The sequence below is a fragment of the Vidua chalybeata genome, chromosome 4 (genome assembly GCF_026979565.1).
Source record: "Vidua chalybeata isolate OUT-0048 chromosome 4, bVidCha1 merged haplotype, whole genome shotgun sequence".
Lineage (NCBI taxonomy): Eukaryota > Metazoa > Chordata > Aves > Passeriformes > Viduidae > Vidua > Vidua chalybeata.
Genome location: NC_071533.1, coordinates 34,924,033 through 34,951,342, shown reverse-complemented (window position 1 = coordinate 34,951,342; position 27,310 = coordinate 34,924,033). Strand labels below are relative to the sequence as shown.

Here is a 27,310-nt window from a genome sequence, read left to right as displayed (position 1 = left end):
CCTCAAAGATCTTTCTCAAAGGCCATCTCAAACTTCAGATAATAAGTTGTTCATCAAAGAGGGTCTCAGCCAGTGCTGTGATAAATATCTGATCAAAAGATCAGCAAGTCTTCACAATTTGGCTTTGTGGGGCTGTATATCATGTACTACCCACAGTCTACTCTCCTAAATCCCTGTGCCCCCTCCCCAGGCCACAGAATGGCAGGTGTGCAGGTGTTGTGAAAGCACCCCTATGCTATGCTCTGGATAGGAATTAAGTCAATTATTAGGTCCTGGGAATCTTGCTTTCTTTCCATATCTAAAACTTTTTAATAACTTTTTTTTTCCTTCTCCAGAAAGGAGAAAAATTCTTGGGGGAAATCCTGACAAGGCTGCTGAACTGCTAGTTCAGTCCATTGCAGTTCCTGGCACAAAAGAACACTACCTCACTTGGAAATTTCTTATCCTTGTTCCAGGCATTAGCTCCCTCAGCTTTACTTCCCAAGAAGACCCATGCAGAGCAGGGGGATTCACTGCACTCACAGGGGCAGTAAGTACTGAGTTGCTATCCTGGTTGTATATTATGGAACTATTACCGTTTTGAAGGGAGTTGCCTGTAATTTCCAGCTGGGTCTTTAACTGAGGTTTTCACTTAATTGTTGACAAAGATTTTTTCACTTTTAATAACAAACTGTCTTTCTGAATTTCACTTCTCATCTTGAAAATATACCTTCTTTAGATCACTAAAGCTGTAGGTTCACTTTTCTTGTGCCTCTGAAGTATGCTAATAGCAGTAAGAACACCCAATATACACAACAGAACTTTAGCAGACTTTGAAATGGTTAGCTATTTTAGACTTACCCATAGAGCTTACTTTCCAAGAACATTCAGGTTTCTCCTTTGGAAGCATACTGTTGTTGCCAGCAGGGAGAAATGAACATGTTCCTCCATTGATCTTACTTGGAGCATTTAGGTGACAAGAGAATGACCAGTGGCGGCAAAAGCACCTGGCACAAGGAGTAAAAAGATGTGGTTGAAATGCAGTACTCCCAAAATCTTTAAATAGAAAAGCTGTGTAAAATGTTCTTGAGCACGAGTTGACTTTAGGTTGGTACCTCTGTATTTTGCCCCTTGAGATTCTTGTGCTGATTTGATAAATAACTACAATCAAACAATCTAGAAATGTTACTGGTTTTCCTTGGTACTATATAGATATGAACTTAAAATATTTTTGAAACATATAATTTGTTGGAATTTAATAGTATTTTGCAGCATTAGTAGTTCTTGTCTTACTTGTATTACTCTGCAGTTTGGTTTATATTATATGTAGGTCATATTTTAATAATGGAAACAAACATTTATCAGAAATTTTCAGTGCTCTTCTCCAAGAGTCATGATATTTTCTCTACTTTCTGTTTGATATTGTTACAAATGAAATGTTTTTGCTTTGTACATGTGTCTCATTTGTTCATTTAACTGTATTTTCCAGTTCTACACAGACTCTCAACCCATACTCATCATCTAAGCATCTGAATCACTCCTCAAGCATATGAGTAGTATGAGAGGTACAGATCAGTCAGTAGTCCCATGATTCTGCCTTGTCTCTTTAGCTCAGCTTTCACATTTCAAACTCTTATCTGAGTCTGGAGATCAGTTTAGTGGACACCCTAGCCCAAAAGGCCCACTACCCCAGGATGCAGGAATTCTACATTATGGCAGAAAGCTAGGTTGTGTCACGCCTTTTAAACATATCCTCAAGACTCTGAAACCTTTCCATGAGTATTTATGACCTTATTCAGGAGTCTTGTGAGAAGGATGACGGAGGATGAGCTCATGCTCTGATGGAGAAAGATCATATAAATAAAGCCTTTCAGAGTTCATGCTGGTGTGCATGCAGGACATACAGCTGTTAAGATCAAAGGATCACTCAAGGTTGATGCAAACTTTATATTCTGTTCTGCACAGGCCTAACTCAAAAAGGACTGGCTGGCTGGTCCCAGTTCAGGCAGCAGGTATTTCTGAAGTGACTGTATACAGGGAAAAGGAAACCTATTTCTGTGTTATACCTCAAGCCCCACAAGTTTATTATTATTACTTTTACTACTGAGAATTTTCAGGGCTTTAAAGGAAAAAAAAAGTGTATTTCAGAAATGGTTATCTGTTTGTCTACTCTGAGGAGGAGAGGTGGCAAGTTTTGAAAGACTTTGCCTCAATCAGAGAACTGTTGGTCTGAAACACAAACCACTTGTTGATCAGTGGCAGGCATGTTCTTCATGTAACATTTTCCACTCTTAGTGACCATTATCATGATAGGAGATCCCTGATCTCCAGAGAGCAGACTGCACATTCCTAGTCCAAGGCTGCCACTAGGACATTGAAAGATAAGGAGAGACAGGGACAAGATTCTCACCTACAGTGAGGCCCTTCTAATCAACACTGTAGGCTATACGATATCTTCATAAAGGAAGCTACATCTAGCAGGCTGATTCTTGCTGCCAGAAAGGTTGGTCAGTACATGCCAGTGTTCTGCTGCTTCACTGATTGCCCTTATTTCCTCAAAGGAGATGTAAGTGCAGAGGCTCACAGCTGGTTACATTTCCTTTCAGAGATAACAAGGCTCCATGAAGAAGGAGACATCAAAAGTCACAAGAACTGCCAGTCCTGTGACAACCACAGTATCTTCTCTGAGAACTAAGGTGCAGTATCTGATACCTCCATTTACCTGTGGCTTCCTCTTACACAAGCAGCCCCTTCTTAACCTTAAATGACCGTCAAGCCAAGAACTACAAATTTCTATTACAGAACTGGGCACATTGCTTTCTACTTAAATGCATACTTGTGATTGTCATGCTCACTTCTACTATAAGGAGCAATTCTTTACCATCTGGATTAAGATAAACAATTAGCTTAAATATCTTTGAATATTTGATATTTTGTATGAAGTCTGGCAGAGAACATTTGAAATATAAACATTTACATAACCCATCTCAGTTATTGTTTTCTCTCTTCTATGCAAGAAAGCTTTATTTGTAGATTGTTTAATTTTCCTTTATCTCAGCTCCTTCAAAGCTATAACATCTATAACATTAGAAGATGGAATCCCTAGGATTTCAAATTTAAGTATAATTAAGACAATATAACTCTTGAGTTTTCCTCCAGCTCACACAAATTCTCAAACCAAATGCTTAAAGAGCTACTCCTTTTAGCAACTCTGAAGCTTTTCAGTTTATTAGCTTTCTTATTCCAGGAATCTCAGAGAAGTTATTTTAGCAAATTAAATCCCATAAGCACACATAAAAACCACACTTTATTTGCCATCTTGGTTGAAGTTCTGAATAATGATTGGATCTCCCTGTTTACTTCCATTGTCAATATTAAGAGGATACTTGCAGAATCTTTCCTTAGTTTCCTTGCCAATATTTTGCTATTGTACAAAAAATAGAACGTCATAGGTCCCTGTTTGATTTCTCAATTAAAAAAAAAAAAAAAAAAGAAGAAGAAAAAAGAAAAGGAAAAAGAAGAAAAATAAGACATCTCTGATGGATTAATCTCTGGTAACTTGGTACCTAAAACTCCCTGTCTGACCAGGTGTATTACTACCTAACAGTCCTACTCCCACATGGATAGCAGGGAGAGAGAGACAGGCAGCTGCACAAGGCAGTTTGTCACACTCTTAAAAAGGTGGGATGATCTGCCTTCCAGTGGTCCCTCATACTCTGCTAAAAAGCCAGTTCAACATTTTAAATTGGAGCACATGTTTAGTGTGCTTCAATAATGTGCTCAGATGACTCTGGTCAAGTAAGAGGAATACAGCCCCAACAAAGCCATGTGGTTTGAATAAAGAAGAAAATTAAGTGCAAGGTAACTGGTTTATAATTTTTCCTGCAAAGAGCAGATGCAGGGTCAGATTTCACTATCACCACTCACATTTAGTAGTGCTTCCTAGTTAAGTAAGTTGTTACTGTCTACTAATCCAAATATGTCTAAAGAAATTTAGAAAAATCAGGATAAGAGTAAACATAAATTATTGACATAGTCTGTATTTGGATGATTAAAGTTATTCAAGTACCAAATTTAGACCCTTCATCAATGACAGTAGGCTACATCACACATCTGATGATCTGGACACAAGTCCCAAGTGTCCCCTGCTGTGTATAATGCTATATATCTGCCCAATTACAAGCCTGAAGAAGTGCTTCAGCTAGTTCAGATAATTAAATTTTAAATCTAATGTTCATATGAATTTTTAACATGCCATGAAAACCCAGGGTTCATAAATCATTTACAGTAACACATGAAGGCATTCTTGGTCATCTCCACCAACCAATTTGTCCCTCAGATCAACAAAAATCCTTTCAGAACTTTGATAAGCTAATATATGCCTTTTTAAAATATGTCTCTTTATAGATCCTGACGAGCTGGCTCTGCTCTATAAGAAACACTTACATAGGCTTACCAGAAAAGGAAGGGGAAGTGGTACATACATACTTATTAGAAAGGACCATCTCAAAAAAGAAAATATAACATCCATAAAGGCTAGACAGAGGAAGTCGTTTTCCTTGGCTATAAGAAGGATACTTCTGCCTGACCTAAAGAAGTGACTTTGCATTATAGCTGATGTGGCAAGTTTGGTCTATTCTTTTGTTGGAATATTAATTTGTATCACTTTTGGAAGAAGGGGAAGGCAACTTGGAAGGACTTCAAGGATGTTGTGATGTTATGAAGGGAAAAAAATAGAAGGGCCAAAGCTCAGCTAGAACTTTGTCTGCTGCCACAAAAGACAACAAAAAAATGTTTCTATGAATCAGAAACACAAGGAGGGATAAGGAGACTCTCCAGCCTTTATTGGATGCAGAGGGAAACCTAGTGACAAAGGATGAGTAAATGGCTGATGTACATAATGTCCTCTTTGCTTCAGCAGAACCAGGTGCCCTTGGGGTACCCAGCCCCCAGAGCTAGAAACAGGGAGAGGAAGCACAATGAAGTCTCCATAATCCATAATCCAAAGGGATTATGGATCAACAACCTGCTACATCACTTAGACCCACACAAACTCATGGGGACAGATAGGATCCACTCAAAGGTACTGAGGGAGCTGGTGGAAGTGCTCATCGGGCCACTTTCCACAATTAACCAGCAGTCCTGGCTAACTGAGAGGCCCAATTTTCTGGAATTTAGCAAATTCCTATCCACAAGATGGTTCAGAAGGAGGAGCCAGGGAACTACAGGCCCATCAGCCTGACCTTGGTACCAGGGAAGGCTATGAAACAGATCATCTTGATTGCCATCATATTGCACATACAGCACAACCAGGGCCCAGACATCATGGGATTAGGAAAGGCAGGTCCTGCTTGATAAACCTGATCTCCTTCTATGAGAGGGTGACCTGCCTAGTAGATGAGGGAAGGGCTGTGGATGTTTGTCTATCTGGACTTCAGCAAATCCTTTGATACTGTCTTCCACAGAATTCTCCTGGAGAAACTGGCTGCTCATGGCTTGGACAGATGCACACTTCACTGTGTGAAAAACTGTCTGGATGCATGGGCCCAGAGAGTGGTGGTGAATAGAGTTACATCCAGCTGGTGGCCAGTCCCTATCGGGCTCCCCAGGGCTCGGGGCCAGTCCTGTTATCATCTTTACTGATGATCTGGACAAGGGAATCAAGTGCATTCTCAGTCAGTTCACAGATGACACTAAGCTGTGCAGGAGTGCTGATCTGCTGGAGGGCAGGAAGGCTGTGCAGAGGCATCTGGACAGGATGGATTGACAGGCCATGTCCAGTGGTATGAGGTTCAAAAAGGCCAAGTGCCAGGTCCTGCACTTTGGTCACAACAAACTCATGCAAAACTACATGTTTGGAGAAGAGTGGCTGAAAGCTGCCAGCGGAAAAGAACCTCGGGGCTGACAGCAGCTGAACATGAGCCAGTGTGTGCTCAGGTGGCCAAGAAGGCCAATGGCACCCTGGCCTGTGTCAGCAATAGTGTGGCCAGCAGGATCAGGGCAGTGATTGTCCCCATGTGCTTGGCACTGGTGAGGCCACATCTTGAGTCCTGTGTCCAGTTCTGGGCCCTTCACTACAAGAAGGACATTGAGGGACTGGAGCAAATCCAGAGAAGGGCAATGGAGCTGGTGAAGGCTCTGGAGCACAAGTCTTACAGTGAGTGGCTGAGGAAGCTGTGGGTATTCAGCCTGGAGAAAAGGAGGTTCAAGGGGAACCTTATCGCTCTCTACAAACACTCGAGAGGAGGTTGTAGGGTTGGTCTCTTGTCCCAGGTAACAAATGAAAAGACAAGGTTTCAAGTTGCTCCAGCAGAGGTTAAGACTGAATATTAGGAAAAATTTCCTCACTGAAAGAGTGGTCAAGCATTCAAACAGGCTGCCCAGGGAACTGATGGAATCACCATCCCTGGAAATGTCCAAAAGATGTGTGGATGTGACACGTGGGGATATGGTTTAATCATAAACATGGTCATGTTGAGTTAATGATTGAACCCAGTCATGGAGGTCTTTTCCAACCTTAATGATTCTGTGGTTCTACAAAAGGAAAGAACAGAAACATGTTGAAATATCACATTCTTTGGTCAATAGTGTTCAAAGGAGTTCAGTCAGAAAGATGACCCTTTACAAAGCAGTCTACAGGCACATGAGTAATTTCACTGTAAACAGCTACATTCACTAAGCATGAAGCATCAGTGACAGAAAGAAAGAAACAATAGAATGTGAGTTTTCTTATCTTCTAGTGAGTTTTCAGCAAAAATTTTGAACAGAGAAGCAACCTGTTGTAGCTGCAAATAAAAATCCCTATTTTTAAGATTTGAGACAACGGTTCTCTTAATAGCTTCCCCTCTCTTTGGTGGGTTCATGGGGACAACCTTTTGTTCTACAGCCTCAGGCTGCTTTTTTCAACCTTGCTTTCTACCACAAATGTGTGAGGCTGCACTTTCAGAAATGGCCATTACTCTTGGGATCCAAGTCTTTTGTTTTAGCCTTGTCTACCTGTTGCTATGTGTTTAAGTCCCCAATGGCTCTGACATCAGTATCTAAACTTTGTGTTCGCCATCTTGAGCAGAATTGCAATATAGAGGGCTTAATTTACTTATCAAGGAGACTAAACTCATAGGTAGCCCACATTCAGTATTTGAACTAACTTGCTTAAATTCTACTCTAGGAAACTTTGCACTGAACCTCAGGAAGACTCTAGACCTAGGCACAAGTTCTCTGTGACAGACAAGAGATTGAAAGACAACTTTATTGAATCCCTGAATATAAGGCTAAATTTTTAATAAAATAGCATTAGGCTTTTCCAGAAAATTCTCTGTAGATGAAGAGCCAAATACTTCAGATTTGGAAATCTAACTCCTAGGAAAAGGTAGATTTTTTTTCCTAAAACCACAAACCCCATTATTCACATCTTCCAGAAGCCAGCTGAGGACAAGAACCATGTGCTGTCTTTCATGAATGCCATCCTTATGTGGTTAAATTTTACCATATGGATGAGTTTTGGCAGATACCAAATTGTTAGTGCCATAAGAGAGACAAATGTCTAAAAGAGTAGAGCTTTCAATGATGAGCACTGTATCTGTCTCAAGGAAGAATCCCATCTGCATTCCTAGCCAAAGTCCTTTTATAAGGGACATTGCCTTCTGTCTTCACACTTCTCTGCCAGAGTATTGGACATATTTCCTATCTTGCCTCCTACTCAAGCTGCTTCTTAAAGCTCACATTAGCATCTTAGTGAAAAATTAATCATTTTATAATTGATATCCAGCAATTAGAGTTCTACACTTCAGTTTCATTTTATTATTTATGTAAAGTTAACTGAAAGAGTTAACAAGGCTTAAATATTTTAAATAAAATCAGAGCCATTAATTATCTGCCTTTTTTTATAATAGAAATTATGCATCCAATTTCAATGGAAAATTATCTGCAAGTGTATCTGAGTCACTCTCCATGATGTTATCAAAGTTAGTAACAGCCTTACTGGGACAGTCCAGGGAATAAGAAAAACTAATTATATTGTCTGGCTCTGACTGGCTTCATAGTACTTTACAAAAATAAAAAGCTATTGTATGTAGCCTACTTAAATCTAATACAAGAGAGCCTCATGAACAGAAATTTAGAAAAATTCTAATGTGGGCTTTGTAATTTGAAAGATCTTGGAGACTAATTCAAACAAGAACAAGCCTTTAAGAATGCCTGTTTGATTGGTTTTTTCCAAGCTCTTCTGATTGATTTGGCGTGCAGGGGAGTAATAGAATTGTAACAACTGTGATGAAGCTTTCTTAAATAGAAACTGACATTTCTGACAAATGTTTGTTTGGGTTTTTTTTTCTTCTTAATGTCCAATAGATTTGAACAAAAATATGTAATTCACTGCAGAAGACGTGAAAGTCCTTTTTCTGAGACTAGTCTGGAACTGATGGGCTACTGGGATTTATTTTTCCTTAAACAAAAGAAGAAATCATATCTTACACACCATCTGCTATTCAATCCAAAATTTTCTTTGCCCAGTCTCAACTAAAGTGGGCAAAATTCCTAATATGCCTAATTTTCCTTGATTGCTTACCTGCTGCACACACAGCATTTTCCACAGGAGAGAAGGTTTTCTTTTCCACAGTGAGGAAGTTTTTAATTGCAATATGCTATGGTTTGCATGTCAACAATGAGTGGGACAGCCTTTTTTTGATGCCCAGAAACTTCTCAGTAAGAACTGTGACAATTACTAGTTTGTGAAGCAGCTGTTCCTGAATCTGAGGAAGGGGTCTCAACAGGTTATACTCAAAAAATCCTCTGCAGTGGAGACAGAGTAAAGAGGTAAAAAAGGTTATAGAAACAGGAGATAACGAGGAAGCTATAGCTAACTTATGGAAAAAATGAACTTTACAGGGAACTATGTCTCAATTTCTAAACCATACCTCAGTTATGAGATATATGGGTTTTTTTTTCTGGGAGATAAGGATCTGCTGGAATCCTGCTAGTGATGGAGACTACACAGCCACTTCTAAACACACAATAATGGACCAAATATACATACTATATTCAATTATTAAATGAAAATAGGAAATGTTTTTTCAAAGGAAAAAAAGAAAGATGTCAGTAGTCTGTATCATCAAGTGGTCTAGTAGTCTGTATCATCAAGTGATCTGTATCATCAAGTTCTTGATAATATTCCAAATGTTTTTTACAATATTTCATCTAATTCTCTGTGAATTATTTTAACTTAAAAAAACCCTAGGGTTCTCCCTCATTGTCTGGGAATTATTAATGGGAATTATTGCTTCATACAGAAGTTTTTTATAACATACCCTAGGGATTTATTGAAGTCCTGAAAAAGACTTTGGCAGTGCTCAAGCTAAAGCAGGAAGGCAAATACATAATAGCTACACACCACAGAGCCTCAGTGCTCCTCTGGTATTTTCTCCAGAATACATAAGCAAATCAATGACAAGTGTGTCTGAAGGCTGTCTAATGCCATTAAATATCAGTGGGTAAATGAAAAGGTCTCCCACACAACCTCTACACAGAAGCCAACTTGGCTTTCTCAGACAAAATACTGTGCTTAAAAAGAACAAACACATTTATTGTAAAATATTTTAGTTACAAAAAACTCTACCTTCCATCCTCATCCACAACCACTATAACCAGAAAACCCTTACCCTCATTTGCTGTAGAATTCCTGTCTCCCTACAAATCTTTTACTTTTTAGATACATAGCAGGGTGTCAGGGTAGCTTCAGGAGTTCAGGACATAGGACAGATGTGCATGAGTAACACCCAAGCCCAGATATGTCACAGAGTCACTTGGAGATCATGGGTTTTTATTTCCCAGAGCACTGACTGGGCACAGTGCTGCTTCAAGCCTGTTCCAAGCATTAACACATCACTGTTAAGCTAAAAAGCAAAGTGCCCAAAAAGAAATTGTCATCTCCTTTCCCTCAAGGAAACTTTGTTCTTGTCCCTCTTTGAGCTTCAGGTTTGTCACTACCGAATGCTTTGTTGGGAGGTCTCCAAGTTGAAGCCTGGCTGAGTTTATTCAGACATCTGTGTCCCTGTGCTGCACCTCCCAGTATGCCTGACTTTGAGAAGGTGTTTGACCAGCAAGAAGCCAGCTAGCATCCAGCTGGGCTCACTGTTTAGGCTCTGCTCCAGCTCAGAGCATCTGTCTACTCCAGATGAGCCGTCCCTCAAAGCAGAACAGCTGTACTCCCATGACTGTCATCTCAACCAAAGCGCCTGCACAGACACTGCAAGCCAAACTAGCAGTGAATAACAGAGACAACTGTAACACAGCATTTCATCTCAACTCCCTGTTGTCACATGTTTCTGACATATACATCCCTAAAAAGAACTGGCCTGAGGCTACATTATGGGATTTAAGTCCTATTTCTGGTTCTGTCTATACTCACTATACAGAAATAATAGAGTCTCATGGCTTTTCTCAAATATGTGTATGTCACAAAATGTCTGTTTCCTCCCACAGATCTAAGAGCAACTTCCCAGTCAAAGTGAGGGAATACATAAATAGAAATTAAATACCATGTTGGGCTTCAGAACACCTTCACTGAAGGAGTGGGCAGGAGGCAGCAGATCCCTTCCTATTGCTTCTCCAAGATATCACACTACACTCCTGATTAATGTACTGCAGTCCTACAGTATGGGCACAAGGCCACATGTAATGACCAGAGGAAAAGATGATATTTCAACATCAAAACGCATCAGGAAATATTTTGCTGGATTTTGTATTTGAAAGAATTAAGGAGCTGTAGAATTAAGCTTTGAAAGCCCAGATTTATGCTTTGCTCCTCTTCAACATCCTGAAGTCATAACTACCAACACCAGAGAAATAACTATCAGCTTTATAGGACTAAAAAGTTTCAGAGTCATGAACTTAGCTCTGTGGCCATTGAATGATAGTCATTGTTCAAGTAAAGCTGCTTATGTGCATGAAGATTTTCATATGGGTACATTTTGCAGAATCCAATTTTTGAGGCATCCTAGTGAATAAGCATCCCCTGATAAAATCCTTTTAAGCAGCTGTGTGAATGGATGCTAACATGATTGGTAGACAATTCCTCCATGACTCATCTTCAGCCTTCTGCAAAACAGAAATGCTATTACAAGAAGGTAGTGAAAATGAGTAATTAGATCTTGAGCTGCAGGTGAGATGCACTGAGAAACATTTGGATATCTTTCTAGAGGATGCATCATGACCACTGGTACCTTCCTGGGGAAAAAGGTGATTCTTGCAAAATAATTATAACTACAACAATCTTAGAGTTACTGTTTCTTACGTTACTGTGATTCTCCCACATGAGTTTTGAAAATATCCAGTATTCAACTCAGTTTTAGAAATTTCCCTTTAGATGGCAATCTATAAGAGATTTCAAGGGAAGAGAGGGTTTTTGAAGTCTGTAATTACAGACATGAAACACATTTTGCCACACAGCCCTTCCTTAGCTGTGTTGCTTAATTTCAAGGCTCAATGCTGCTATTATCAACTAAATTGCATACTGTATCCGTAATAAAACCAAATAGATTCTTCTGGAATGGAGATACTTAAGCACATTAAAATTATCTAATGTCTTTGATCTCATTATACCAACATGGCTCCCTTAGGGGCCCAAGTAATGAGAAGAAATAATGTCTGATATTCCTGTGAGTTAATCCTGCTTATACAGCACCTGTATCCCTACCTAGCTCGCTGTAAACCTGAGAGAACTGCACTGAGAACAGTGGAACAAATATATGTGTGTGTGTTTGTGTGACTGACAGGCATTTTGCCTTTGTCATAATACCTAATACAATGTACAATTTACAAATACATTTTGTGCTGTAGACAAGTAAGTGTTCCTGTTTGTGACCTGCTTCCCAGAGTTCCATGACAAAAAAAAAAAAAAAAAAAAAAAAAAAAATTTTCAAAAGAGCTATACACTGCTCACCAGTTTTGATATACTGCAGCTGACAGCACATTGTCTTCAGCTCCTCTACTAAACTTAGTCACTTATTTTTGTTTATATATATAAGGATCTTCAATAATTATCATAACTCCTTGAAACCCTCATGGCTTCTCTATTTTTATTTTTATACATTAAAATTCTGGTGATACCCCTAAATACAAAAATCAAGTAGAACCCAGAGTAAAGTACAATTTCTGCTTAAAGCTTAAAGAATTAGTTCAATTTCAATAGACTTCCAAGGAGACGTCAGAGAAATTTAATGAAAAAAAATATTTCTAAATGCTACAACCATTGGCAGAAAATTCTAAATATAAATCAAGGGATTGCTCATTGCTATTGTAGTTCCTTGGCTGTCATAAAACTAATGGTTCCATAATCAGGCTGGAATTTGGGGATCAGGAATTTTCCTACACCCTACATTTGTCAAGCTTACAAAACTTCTCTGTATCAGCTTACATTTGGATCAAAGTACTCTCAGGTTGTACAAGTCTTACACTGGGGTCAGCAATATTTCTAAATGTGTCTTGAATAGCAACACTGGAAATTGTATCAAATTTAAATAAGAACTCTAATTTTTTTTTGCTTGGAAGCTTGGCGTTATCTGGCAAAAGCAAATTGCATCTTCAGTGCACATGTCCAGCACTGCACAAGGCAAAATTAACAGCTTTCTGTGGAAGCCAAAAACAAGCTGATTTGTCTCTTAAATTTTCTATTTGCACTTGGAAGAGAATAAATTCTTTTACTTGGATACACAATGATTAGTACAAGATTGAAGATCAGCAGGAGAGATGTCTTTAAATGCATTAATATGATAAAAACATTATTCATGACTTTTATTGCTACCTAAAACAATAGCCATCCTATACTAATAGGTCATTATATATTATCTACCATCCTCTTGTTTAATATGCAATTTTTACGTTAGGCAGATGTAAAAAAATAAGCAGTGATAATTAATATTATTTCATTCTAGCTGAGGAAGCCTTGATTCACTGTTTAAAGCATTGCAGCTAGTGATATTTATTTTCTTCTGAAAGGCCAAAATCCAACTATCTCTTTATTAATTTAAATATATTGTATAATACTTGAACAAAATTATGTCAAGTGGAAATTTAAATCCAGACAAGTCAAAGGTGTGAAATTTAGCAGATCATAATGAAATAATCCCTTCTATAAGGATGTTACTGTTCTACTGGCAACTTCATCTTATCAAAAATTACCATTCCCATTGCAAAACTACTCTCATATGCTACAGTACATCACTCAGGTATTACTAATGAATTTCCTTCAGATATTCAAGTTTCTATAGATTTTCTAATTATTTTATATAGCTTTTCATTAGCAATTTAAATGTTTACAGAAAAGACCAATTTCTTCACTTTTTTGTAAATTATCCTTCAATATTAGAGTGGAGGAGAGAATTTTCCTCTTAGAGCTCCCAGCATCCACAACTTCTTTTATGTTCTGGGCTTGTTCTGTCACCTAATTTCCGTGGCACTATTTTGGTGGGTGCTACATTCCTAGGGAATTTTAAATATTTCATTTTCAGTGATTAATTAATTATATCCTGCCTCTATTGAATTAAAATGTAAACTTCTTACAATTTTAAAGGCAACAGATTTTAGCCCAATATAGGTAAGTAATTCCTCTCCAGTATAACTAGAGAACAGAAACATAATCTCCAATATTAACTAGAGAACACTTACACTCCAGGTGAGCTTGTAAATATGAATTTATCATTTTGAATATTAAACCAAAATAAATAATAGCAGTTCTGAATGGTCAAAAGTTTGGTGGGGGTTTTTTTGGTTTTTTGTTTGGTTTTTTTCGGGTTTTGTTTTTTTGGTTTTTTTTTTTTTGTTTGTTTGCTTTTTGGTTTGTTTTTTTTTTTTTTTGGTTCTACAGTAGTCTGTAAGAAGTGAATGAGAAAAAGAAAGGGAAAAAGCTAAAAATTACTATGGCTATAACACCCAAAAGGGAGAGGAAGGTCAAATAAATCCAACATGATACTTGAAAGTGACTTCAAAGGGAAGATGGAATTATGCATCATTAGGTTTATTTAATATTATGAAAATGTTCTAAAATGTACTAAAAAAACTCTGGGAAAATTATCTTTGATATTACACCTACAAACATGAAACATATGGCCCACAAGAACTGTAACATTTAGAAAAATAATGAAGATACAACATGGAAAGGAAGGAGACGGAAAATGGAGTGGAGGAGGTTTAGTTAATATCTGTTTAAGATCAGAACACCATGAGCATTTTGTTACAGTATTACAGGTCCTGGGCTTTCATTCAAGTGTGAGAGTTGATGATAGCTAAGCCAGGCAAGAGACTGCACTGGCAACCTGGGATTGGACTGTTTCAGGAAGAGCACATCATTCTGTAGCACCACTTACAATGTGATTTCCCTTTCTCAACTCAAAAGCCCCCCATCTAAAAAAGGACAAGCTCCATTTCAAAACAAAATCCTTTGCAAGCTGCTCTGAAGTCCACTGTCAACTGCTGCTCTAATATAAGAGTTTCATGTAAGCTTAAGCCATTTCTGTCAGCTCTCCTAAGTTTTCTCTCTTCAGGTAGAACAAGGATAATAGGTGCTTGTATATTCAATACTGATTTGTCCCTAGGTTTCACAGTCGGGAGATTCTACAGCTGAAGTTAAGGAAACTGGTTTTAGTTTGATAGGAAATGTAAAGGGTATTAGACTCTTTATTCATCCTAAAAACCTTGTGGGCTTCCAACTCCTGTATAAATGGTCACACAACATGTACATTCACGACCAAAACAGCATCCAAGCAATGCTTGCGAGCAGGCCCTGTAATATCTGACACAGCAACACTCTGGTTGGGTGCCTGAGGTAAAATAATTCATCTGTCTGGGCCCAAAAACAGTTATGCACACACCACAAAGAAGTGCTGGAGAGTAGTCACATTGCATTTGCTGTAGGCTGTAGTCCACCTTCATAACTGGATCTCACACACACACACACCCCCAGTTCATACAGGAGGTCATTCAGGACAGTCCTATGGCCTGTTTCATCCAGCAGAGCAAAGAGCATCACCACTGCAGCACCTCATTGCTATCTGTCAAACTCCATCTCTTCAATCAAAGCTGTCAATTTAGCTTCTCTGGCAATTTTTGTCTAGAAGTAGCAATTTCTAGGCTAAAAGCTATATATGGAATAAGGCATTGTAAAAACAAGAACCATAAATTTATTCTTTTTCATGTAGGAATAGCCACCATGGCTATACTACTTCAAAAATCAGAAGTTGAAAACTCACAAATCTATTAAAAATATAAATTTAATGTTTTCTTATTTATTTTCATGTGTTTGAAATACAAGATGTACTTTAGAACAGAAGCTTAAAAAACTACATTGTAATTAATGTTGAAAATTGCCACATTATTTGTGAAAATTTCAACAACTTTAAGAATGAAAATGTAATTACTAGATTCAGACTTCAAGACTTTGAAGTTAAAATAGGTATTTTAGACTATACATTAAAATTATGATATAGAGATACAAGTGTACTTTCCCATTTTTAATGAAAGGTATTATCTCACCATGAATTTGGCTTTCTTTAGTTTAGCATTCTTTCAGATAGTTTTCAATCTTTCTGGATGTGTGGACCATTATAAGTTTTCAACTGAAGCTCAAACACCTTTAAAAATATTTTATGCTACAGTGTTCAGAGACCACAAGTAACCTGATGACACCCCTCTGGACACCACAGGCTAAGCCATTTTATCTACATCTCTAACCAGCTCTATTACTTCTCTAACAGGCCCTGTTACGTGTGTTTCACAAAATATCATACTTCATAAAGCACTTACTTCATTGCACAAGTTAATCACCCACACTGATAAAAATCTGATTCTACATCTGATTACAGGTTTGCTTGGTTTTTATTCCCAGATGCTGGGGTTTGTGGTGTAATTTTTTTAGACTGAAAGAGAATATTACTACCTGATGATATTTTCCTGGAACTTTTGTACCATAATCAAGTCACCTCTCAGTTATCTTATAATCTTTAATTATGCCATTATAAGACAGTTTCTCTAATGTTCAAATATCTGTTGCAGTTCTTCTCTGAGGCCTCACTATTCTTTTCTCTGTAAATACTGTAATTCCACTGTCAGTTTACAATAATTTTAGCAGTCAGGTAGATTTTATTGACTTAACTTACTTGAACTTTCTCAGGTACTGCATGAGTCACTGACTGCAAAACTCTCCTGAACTATGTCTAAACTGTTCAATGTCAGAGTTCACTATGTGCTGACCATTGCAATCCATTTGCCTATTTACCCATTCTCCCAAATAATCAAAAGATTTTCAGTTCAAACCAATCCCTACAATTATGAATCCCATCTCCACCCAGAAGAGCTCAAACAATTGCACAAGTGATTCCTGTCTCAAATATTCATCTTCCACGAATTCTCCGTAACTCTGACAACCTTGAGCTTGAATATATGAAGATTCAGTTTTGCAGCTAGACTGAAGAGAAATGCTTCTGTACTGCTATAGTTGGTACCACCAAGCACCATCAGAAATACAGCTTCCTGTGTCTCTTACATTGCTCTGCTGCTATTTCCACACCGAGGTGTCAGTATGGTTTTGTGTATAGACTTTAACAACATCAGTAAATGTTTAGTGTCCCAAAACCCTTTGCTTGCCGTGTCCCATATGGTGAAATTAATGCCACACATTTAATTGTGGACTTGTTTTGAATTTGTCCCTGTAGCATTTCATTGGTCTCCCTCGTATTTTAAGATTGTGAAAAACAGTTTTGGCAGTCTGTCATTTGACATATGTACCAGCATAGTTAGCAGATGGCTTAACCTAGATGAGCCTGCTGCAGCATTATTTTTATGTTGATTACCTAACAGCCCCCTAAGATTTTACTGTTCAGGATTTTGTTCTGCCAGCAACAGACAATGCAGCAGCAGTTTGTTTATTATCAGTAAGGTAGAGAGGTAATTCCTTTTAAAAGGCAGTCTGGCTACAGAGCATTAGATTTTACTCTGATCTAGAATGTTGGCATTACTTGCTTGGAGGGCATTACCTTCCAAAATTAACTTATTGTCTCCTGGCAACCAAAGTGCTCTCGCTAGAATGCCAAAAAGCATTCTGCAGTGACCCAGCAAAGGAGGTGATACTAATTTTCTTTATTTTCATCTTGAACTAAGGCCAGTGGAAACACTGTAACTACTTCTTCAATTTTTTTTTTTTTTTCTTCCTTGCAAAGGAAATTGCTAAAAGTGTTACACAGTTTCTACGGTATTGTAACACAGAGGAAGAGCTCTTCCTCTGGCTCTGTGTCAAATGATATAATGTAATATGTCTAATTGTATATATTCCTAACTGTACTAATCTTGTCAACACCTGCTACTACACAGGATGAGCCTTGCTGTTATCCCACTTCCTTCAAACTGCCGTTCAGTGTATGTCCAAGTTTTCTCTATTCAGATGTTGTCATCGCCCTACTGACCAGAATCTCCAATACATTGGTAACAAAGCACATTCAATGTCTAGGAGACCCAGAAGGCCAGATAAAACTGATGATGATGGCAGGCAGACAATCCCAGGAGACAAGGAGAAGGGCAGAAAGTGGAAATCATCCTCACTGATTCTCTTGACAATGTTTTGGAACGTGTCTCGATTTTTGGATGGTCATTTTTGATAACTCTCTGTGTTGTGCTCTCTGAACCGGAAACGGCTGCAGTATTAAATAGGCAAATGCTGTTGAGGCCTTTCTGCTGCTCTATAAAGTCTTAGAGAACAAATTGAACTGATGAATATGTCAGTAGTGTTTACTTATAATTTCATTTCATTGCCAAGAATAAGACTTGCAGCTTTTTAATAATCTCACAGTCCTGCACTTTGAATATTTTTCTTCTGCTGTTAAAAAGAGGAGAATTGAAAATCTTTTTCTGCAGTAGAACCTTAAAACATGGCTACACTTACACACATGCACAAAATGCACAAAACTGTAAGAAGTTAATATATGGACAAAAACCTGAACTGAGCAAGCAGTTACCCAATTTTCTGAGATCAGCCTGTTGAGCTCATACCCTAAGGCTATGCCACAGATCACAAGGTGCTACGGATCAGAATAAAATTTTCAGTATCAATATTAAACTTCTCTCTGTTTATCCCTCATGTATAAAAATAGCTGTAGCTTCCAGGGCTGACTTAATAGCTCTGTCAAAGGACCGTTCACACCTTCCAACAATCCTATTAATATAGAAGACGTTAAGTTCTATTGCTAAGTAACTGGATGTACATCAGCTGAAAACATAACGCCTCAGTGCTAGAGAAGATAAACATCAAAAGTGTTCAGAGTGTGATAGTATCAGAGTGTGGTAGAACTAAGTACATGATTTAACAAGTATTTTCCATAGAGGAAAATCTACTAAAAGGCACAGAAGGATATTTGTATAATTTGTCACAAGTTCACTATCAAAATCCAATCTCTATAGCTGAACTTCCTTTTCAGTAAACAAATGAATGGACAAAACATATGCACATCCTGAGGACCTCTAAAAGAAAAATTCTTTTTAGGGGGTGTACATACTGACTATAAACTTTAGCATATCTCAGAAGATTAGTTTGCAATGTAAGTAGGAAATTGTAGTCTTGCTAACCTTGATGAATTTCTTGGGAATCAAATTTGGAGCACTAAAAACAGCTTCAAGGATCATTTTCAAGGATCAGTTTGCACACAGAAAATTTGAAGCTTTTATATTTCCTTTAACAGAGTTGTCAAGAATAATCCAGGTACAGACATTGTTACTTGTTTAGTATATCATATGAGGATCACCCAAATTCCAAGTGAGACACTCCCTTAATGGTACATAAAGACATGATTCAGATCTGAGTGAGGCTGCACATCCACAGAAGCAGGGTCAGAAACATGCACAGGCTTGTATTCTAATTGTAGGGTTATGAGCAGGAGCAGGAGGAAGCAGTCAGCTGTTAGGGTAGTGTGAAATGCCAAAATGGCCTTTCTCTATCCTTTCTGAGGGCTCACCAACCACACCATGCTGACCTAGAATAGTCCATAAAAGATTATTGAGAGAGCCACTGCTGAGTACAGTTTAAAATACTACGTACTTCTTGATGCTTTGCTCACATGACTATGCTGCAAGAGACATTTTCTGCTGCACTGCCACCTGAGGTTGCTTTCTTCCAGCAGGACCCCCAGCCAGCAAGCCAGGGAACATTGCCACCACGCAGTATGGGGGATGCAGTGGAATGCCTGAGCAGGCAGGCAGGACAGAATGTGTTCACACCACAGGGAGACACCTTGGAGCCCACCCAGGCCAGGAGCTCAGCAGCCATGCCTGTGTTCCAGTGACACAACACAAGGTGCAGTCAGATACAGCCTGAGGACCTGCAAAATACAGCACAGAAACAGAGTGTGCTTTATTTCCATAACAGGCTTCCCACTAAGGCAGCCATTAAGTTGGATGACCTCATAAATAACTGCTTGTCTTTCCTTTATGTCAGGTTCCCCAAATTCAATTCTGTATGCAGAACTGCCATTCAGGAACAGATCAATCCAAATCTTTGGAAAGCCACATGAAGCCTTTAAAAAGACAAGCTGTTCTAATATTTTATTAGTAGCTCAAAGCAAATCTGGAGAGATGAACACTACAACCATCCCTTACCTGAAGCTGTCAAGGTAACAGCTACTTTAGGATTAATGCTCAAAAGGTAGTTTGTCTTTTATCACAAACACTACAAACATTACATGTATTCATCAGCTGGCTACTCACCAGGCTTTTCTTTACTGGTGCTCTTCCCAGGATACTTATTCTATTAGCTTCACAAGAGCAATAGCCCCAAATCAGGAGGGATTTTTTAAATTGCATGTTTATACATTATTTATTTCCTTTTCAGCAGGCATATGATTATTGCCAACTCACCTCTCAATTACCTCATCCACAGTGGTTAATTTGTCTTCCAAGACAAATAATATTACCTCTCTAATTTACTTCTGTGACAATACATTGGTTATCTTTATCTTGAGAAACTTTAATGAACTACTCCTGTATTTCCAAAACATCTACCTCTTTCTTTTTTTTTTTTTTTTTTTTTTTTTTTTGTTCCTAAATTGTACAGACCTAAAGGAGGGCATTAGTTCTTCTCTTAAAGCAGGACAGATTTCCCCCAAGAAAGAAGTTCTCTCACTAAGAAATTTTACTTGCTCTTAGCATTTTCCAAACACCTTACAGGGCATAATCCTAAAGATTGAACAGAAATTTAGAGGAAATTGCCTTGTAAACGATGAAATAATTTCTGTATAAATATTAAAAGGACACCTCTGGTTCACAGATTTGATGTCCATAATAGAAAATCATTCCTCAGACATATTGGCAGTTGGTGTGAACTCTGCTGACAAAAAAAAAAAAAAAAAAACAGCCTCTAGGAACTCCAGTTCATTTGTTAGAGACATCCAAAAGCTTAGTATTTTTCTTCTCTTTATTTCTCTCTTATAAGGATGCTCTGTTAATCTTGAACTGCAATGTCATTTTGTGCCTTACAAATTGACAGTGCTATTGAATGATGAAATTCAGCAGCCTTGTGACCTTGCTTGTTGTTACATGGCCTCAAAACAACTCATTAGACTTGCTCTATATACAGTATCATCCAATATCAGTCCCAAAGTAAAGGAACATCATCATTTTTTTCTAAGAATACAGACAGGAGAAATAAATTAATTCTGTAAGCCAGAACAAAAGTTGCTAAAGGAGTATTTTTGACAAGAAAATTCCAATCATGGGAAATATCAGGTTAGGACATGTGGCATTTTTTTCCTCATCTAGGTGAGTTTCACAAAGTAATTGCTCCTTTCAACACCCAACTGAGAAAAGTAAATCAGGAGATTCTACAATTAAGTCTTGTTGTCATTGCACTTGGACCATATAAGCTGAAATCCTGTATGTGGCAGTTGCTGGCTCTGTTTCAGAGGAAAAAATTATATGATTAATGTCAGGGTTCCAGTTTAAACTTCCACTAATGTTTGAAAATATCTCATATAAACCAATTACATAATCACAGCAAAAGATGGACTTTTACTCATATACTTTATATACATATCAGTGCTCTCAAAGTTTTTTCTGTTTTCCTCTCTTTACACAAGAAAACAAAAGCTGAACCTGGAAGAATACTTATTTTTTTTAATCTAATTGCTCAATGAGCTCTAATAGTTGAACAGAACTCATTTCACTTTCCTGCTACTCACACTTCACAACTGACATGACTTCATGTAAAAGAAGGCAACAGTTACAATGTTCCTAATCTATTTTACAATTTATCTTATTAATGTGATATCTGAAACTTGAACTTGAAAGGATGATACTTATTTGTGAGAATACAAATGCCTTGTTTGTAAAACAACACTGAGTAAGCCTTAGTGACATACTGACATTTTTGAAAATCATGCCAGATTCTTATGAATTATAGCTGAGGATATCACACCAATACTTCAAATACTTACAGCTATTTGTATAATTAATTATCTCCTCTTTTAATTTCATCTTAAAGAAGAAAAAATGAGGAAGCTGGATGAATTTCAGACTATGAGAGAAAAGGCAGAAAACATTTTAGGGTGTTTGGGAAGCCAACTTTCATAGCCTAGTTCACCCTTCTGTGGTAACTCTTCCATGTAGACTACCTTGGAGTACACTAACAGGAGGCTGCCTCATGCAATGGCATTTTTAATGACTTATTCTCTGAGTTAACTCTTTCAGTTATTTATTCTCAGGGTTAATATTGCTCCAGCAGGAACTCAACCTGTGAATGCAACATCCAAGCTAGCCTGATGTGCTATGTGCAAGCTTGTATTTCTGGGTACTGATTTTAGCAAGAAACAAATAATATGCTACCTTGTAAATCATTATAAGAGGACTTTTCATTTTCAAGACAGCCTTCATTGTTAAACTGATATTCAGATACTGCAGTTATGAGTTTTGCATAAACCTCTAGCTAAATAATATTTCATTTCTTTTATGCTAGCTTATCATGAAGACAAAATTCTTCTTCAATTCCTTTATTAGTAATAACATCCCTACGCTCCCAGCTGTTTTATCTGGAGCACTAGGGAGAAAAAAGGAGCCAATTCCTCCTCATCATGAGGAGGAATACATGAATTCTGAATATGCCTCTGGGTGACACATTTAACAAGACAAGGACAAGATATATGGTATCATTTTTCACAGGACATTCCTAATTAAGTAAGTTGAATATATCAAGTACACAGATGAGCTACATTGCACAAGATAGTGCCCTTTAAAACTGGGAAATAGGTTCCTAGCCATAAATTCAGCCTTCATCATATTAGTTTGCTGTCTCTGAACAGGTCTAAATCTGGAAGTTTCTTCCTATCTGCTACTACTACTCTAATTTCAACAGGCTACAATTATCACAGAAAAGCAGCTATGATGACAGAGGGCATGGTCACAAATTATTGAGAGCAAAATAGAGAGTAGAGGGGATGAATTCAGGGCTGCAAAATCACATATTGCCACATCACCTAAAAGCTGAGCTTTCTCATAAATCCCAGCCTGTCTGTAGTGCCAGATATTTATGTTGTGTTCTTCAAGTAATTACATATTCTCCTTACAGAAAAAAAAATAAAAAGTTAGGGGTTGGGTAAAAAAAAAGAGATTGCTTTAAAAAATAACGATGATATTAGCCACCAAAAAAGAGAGCTCAAAATGAGTTCTCCCAACAAGGCATGATTCCTGGGTAGGTGGTACTTCAAAGGGGACTTAAGAGAAGAGACGTGAGTAAAGAGTAGAACTCGGAAAGGAAGAAAGGAGGAAAGCTCTTCTATGGACCAATGATAGCATACTAGGAGGTAAAAACCCAAGATCACTAAAAAAAGTAGATAAAATAAGCCCACTATGAAGAAATTCAGTCCTATGAGATTACCCTGATTAGAGTAGGGATGATGTGTCCATCACAGAGCATCTGAGTTCCAGGATCTTCCCAGCCTGGCAACAGGTTCTTCAGTTTAAGTGTCTGCACAATTGCAACCTCACTGTGTCCACTCTATGGGGACATTAAGTAAGTGAGTTAAATCAACAACATGAGAACTTACTTACCTATCTGGAGAAACGATAAAGAAGGCTATTGGAAGATTTGCAAATTTTTAGATAATGTGAGCATGCTTTAACCTGAGCTAACAATGTGCTTGGCGTAGCCCAGATGGAGACTTTTGAACAATACTGAGTGCATTTTCATGTAGAGAAGAACTTACAGAAGGGACACAGCCACTGAATCAACAGCTTGTGACAGTAAGGACACAAAATGACATATGCATATACAAGAGTATTTGATTAACCGTTATTTATAGACACTCATTTTACCATTATCGCTTATTATTATCATTACCTTTGAATTAATTTATATTTGCTTCCTTTTTCTAATCTTTATGTACACTGTATTGTCCATCCTAAATTGAATTTCCCATCACAGTGCCTATGATTTTAGATATTTCCTGTAACTAAATAAGAATCAGAGCACACGGGATGAAACTCTAACAACCCTACATTTGTCTGCTCCTTTTGCAGGAAGAACATTTTGCCTTTTGCCTGAATGACAGTTCCTAAACCACTAGATACAGCCTTAAACAGCAGAGAGTGATTCCATATATCAAGAATGATGTGAATCCCCTAAAGGATCCTATGCTTGGACTTTGCAGGTCACTGGTGATGGAAAGGATAAATAGAAGTGACATTAGACACCCACATATTTCTACCAAGTTACTATCCAATATATTATCAGAAGATTCAGATTCTAAACTAGTAATTTGATGTTATTAAAATCCTAGCTCACAAAAGCAAAGTGAATTTTAGAAGCTTAATAATATCTTGCTACTGCCATTTTTAACTTCATAGTAATAGCAGCCTCTCATGTGATACATGAACTTTAGCTGGCATTAATGGCCTTTGAAATGTCCTTGCTGATACTGCTAACAGTCTTGTAGGCTATTGTTCCCTAATAGCTTAGATTACCATAGAAGCCAAAGGCCCCAATTAAGATCAAGAGCCCTTTTGTTCTAGACACTGAGCAAACATATCCCGTTCTGAAGAATGTAAAAACTGAAAAATTAGAGATGCTCAATGAGGGTTGAAACAGGAAAGGTATAATGCAATGCTTACAAATCGTTACTGGTATGTTAAAAGGTTGCAAAATAATAACCGCTCCTTTAGCCGCCATCATTCATTAAAGCAGAAACATTTGAAAACCAAACTTTTTTCTTGTCCTGTGTAATACTGGTTCATTTGGTTTTCTTCAATTTGATTGAAAAATATAAACAGTTTAATCTCATTTTTGCTTTGGCATAATGCTGTCTAAAGCATGACAGCAGAAAAATTACTTTAAGATATTTTGATAAAAATAAAAATAAAAAGTCCTCTGGGAAGATGTTTATATACATAAAAGTGCAATGAACCTGTACTGACTACTCTGTGACAATGGTGAAAGGTAAGACATGTTTTGCTGAAAAAAATACTTTGCTGAATCAGGATCTAAACTGTATTATGCTAATAAATTAACTAATTAATCCACAAATGCCAGATAGTTCCATATACTTTTTTCTTTCCATTAGTGCAAACTTAATGTGACCCCAGATTGTCCAAATCATGATACCAGACAGTTTTCTTGTGGGATGATGTGACAAATCTGATCAATCAATTACTCCAGGTCTGAATAGTTTAGGTTGTTTTATTTGTAGAGCTATTTTTTACTTTGGTCAGCTCACCTGTATTACATAAAATAAGCGTTATGATGAATTACATTCTTCAACAGATTTATGAATCTGTATTATGTAAAATATACTGATAGCAGTACATAAACACTTCCTCAGTAATCACTCCTAATGGCTGCAAGACTAAGAATTTACTTCCATAATAGACTTCCAGTTTCTATATTATCACTTTCACTTTTTTAGGTACTCAGAAGGTGAAATACAGCTTTTAATAATGTTTAACGAATAAGCAATTCCTCTACAGAGGCTAGTGTAATTTCTAAACTATCTTTATTCACTGGAATAAGCCGGAAATTTCCATTGTCTTCTTGATTACCAAACCTGCAATTATATTAAAATAATAAGATTGTTAAGATTTCATAATTGAAATAATTAACATGTTGTGCATTTATGTATGTGTGTTGTAAAAATAACTGCAAAAATGTTTTATAATTAATAATAATTAATAACATATTATTAATTGATAAATAACAAAATGTGGTGGTCTTACTACTATATTAGTTTCCTCTGAGTGAACAAAATGAGGCTCTCTTACATGGTGTGGTGGTGGTCTGACTGGTGGTATTGAGCAGCTGCCCCAGCAGGGTTCTGGAGGATGCTCTGGCAGCTGGACTGTCATGTCCCTTATGGTCACTGCTGGCTCCAGCCTTGCACTGGCCAAGGCCACCCACTCCCAAAGCTATGGCACAGTGGTTCAGATGTCAGATCACCAGCAGTCAGAGCAGGGTTGGTGAAGGGCAAAGAAATTATTATCCACCAGCTGAAGAATAACCACTATTGGGCCATTAATATCTGAATGCAAGGTCACTGCATGGTCCTGAGTGATGAGCTGGCAGTAGTTCTTACATCACAGAATACTCATTCTTACATATCCATCTATTCCCAGAAATGGGTCAGGTGATGCCGAGCAGCTTTGTGCCAGTAAATTCGCTGCCAGTGGAGCTGTGTTAAGCAGTTTACCATCAGGGTACACCCTGTGTGGGCTCTCAAACATCAGAGTTTTTGGCCAAATCATATGCCTAAATGTACCAAGATCATGAAGAAGACACATTTCCAATCCAATGTTCCTGCAAGGGGGCTTCAGAGAGGCTAGTGCTCCCGTTATTTCCATTATTTCCGTTTCAAGTAGATACAGTACAGGAGCTCCTTGTCCAAGTGCTTCCAAAGCAATCTTCCCAGGACACGGGTAGGCATGCCCACAGCCCAGCACCCAACACAGGAGTGCTTCCTCAGCAGCCACAGCTCCCATGGTGATGGTGGCATCCAACACCACACCTGCGCTTTTCCATCTTGCACTGCAGCTCTGAGCGCCATCTCAGCCTGCTGTTCTTCCACCATAGAGCAGGGGCATGTCACTATGCCAATACATTAAAGGGACCCTTGACTCTTCCCTGCCATAAAGGCCCACTGGGCTCTCTTATTTAGGTCTCACATCCCAAAAAAAAATGTAGAAAATGGATAAAGGAGAAAAAAGCAAAGCAATAGAAAGAGAAAATGAGGAGAGCAGTCAATATGTTGGAAGTTATGGCTGCTTTTCAGAGGGATCATGAGAGGTTGGAGAAGGGGTCTGGCAGGACATCATGGAGCTCAACAAAGATAAATGGAAAGTTCCTCAGCTGCAGAGGAGTATCTCACAGAGTTGTAAACAATAAGTGGGCATTGGGTACATGTCAGGGAACAGAGAATAACCAAGCTGTCACAGGCCTCTCTGAGCTAAGAAAGGTTTCAGTATAAGGCTGCAAGTCATCACAGCAAAGTACAGGGAGCTGCTAAGTCAAGACTGGCTTGGATGTAACTTCACTAACCCTGCACAAACATATTTGGCACTGTAGCAACATAAGGACTAACCAAACAGCTGGTCACAAATGCAAGATCTCAGCCTAGGAAATGCTGAATTAAAATAAAGTGATTTAACATTTCTGATTGAAGGCCATTAATAAAATACAGGAAAATATTGCAATAACAGTGCCAGTAAGACTGCCATGGCATGAGGACAGAGAAATGGTTTCATGGAATTGTCACTGCTGGAGAACAGCTGCAGGGTGAGAACACGGTGACCAACAATGACCAGTTGTCTTTAGATTGAACTGACTCAACAGAAGCGATCAATAATCTCTCTGAGAGATTACAGAATTATATACAGAGAAGTACAGAAGGTCACAGCACCTTGAAGGTATAAAAAGGCAGACTACCAAGGTAGGATAAGCAGAAGAGGATCAGTGTTGAAGATCCCAGCATCTAAGAATCAATGGTTACACTGATAAACAGCCACCTAGAGCCTCTCAACATATCAGATGCCAGGACTGTGGGCCCAGAATGCCAAGGGAGGGGTATTGAGGACTTACTGGACTGGGACAATTCAGGAATTTGCTGCCATAACCATAACACTGTGCTGTTCATGGCTCAAAGACTAATGCTGCTAATGTCTACTATAGCTATCCACTGCCATTTCCATATTTATTCCATAAATAGTTATGCTTATTCAATTTCACTGCCAAAGTTATCTCGCAGTTCTCTCATTTGTTCTCCCTTAAGTATTGTATAGTTAAATATTGGTAAGACATAAGCACATCTTCCACTGCCATGCTTGA

General features: G+C 38.0%; 1 protein-coding gene and 1 long non-coding RNA gene across 4 annotated transcripts in view; one reads left to right on the top strand and one right to left on the bottom strand.

Annotated features, from left to right (window-relative positions):
* TRMT9B (tRNA methyltransferase 9B (putative)) overlaps positions 1-27,310 on the bottom strand; it is a 114,066-nt gene that overhangs the window by 27,373 nt on the left and 59,383 nt on the right. For all 3 annotated transcript variants that reach the window (XM_053941258.1, XM_053941259.1, XM_053941260.1), the window contains exon 3: positions 841-986. In XM_053941258.1, the coding sequence (XP_053797233.1) occupies positions 841-866 (26 nt within the window). In that variant the 5' untranslated portion in view covers positions 867-986. The remainder of the gene's footprint in view (positions 1-840; positions 987-27,310) is intronic.
* On the top strand, positions 455-25,041 carry LOC128787245 (uncharacterized). The gene is made up of 3 exons (XR_008430634.1): positions 455-529; positions 2,586-2,675; positions 23,521-25,041. It is a non-coding gene; the product is annotated as an uncharacterized LOC128787245 (long non-coding RNA).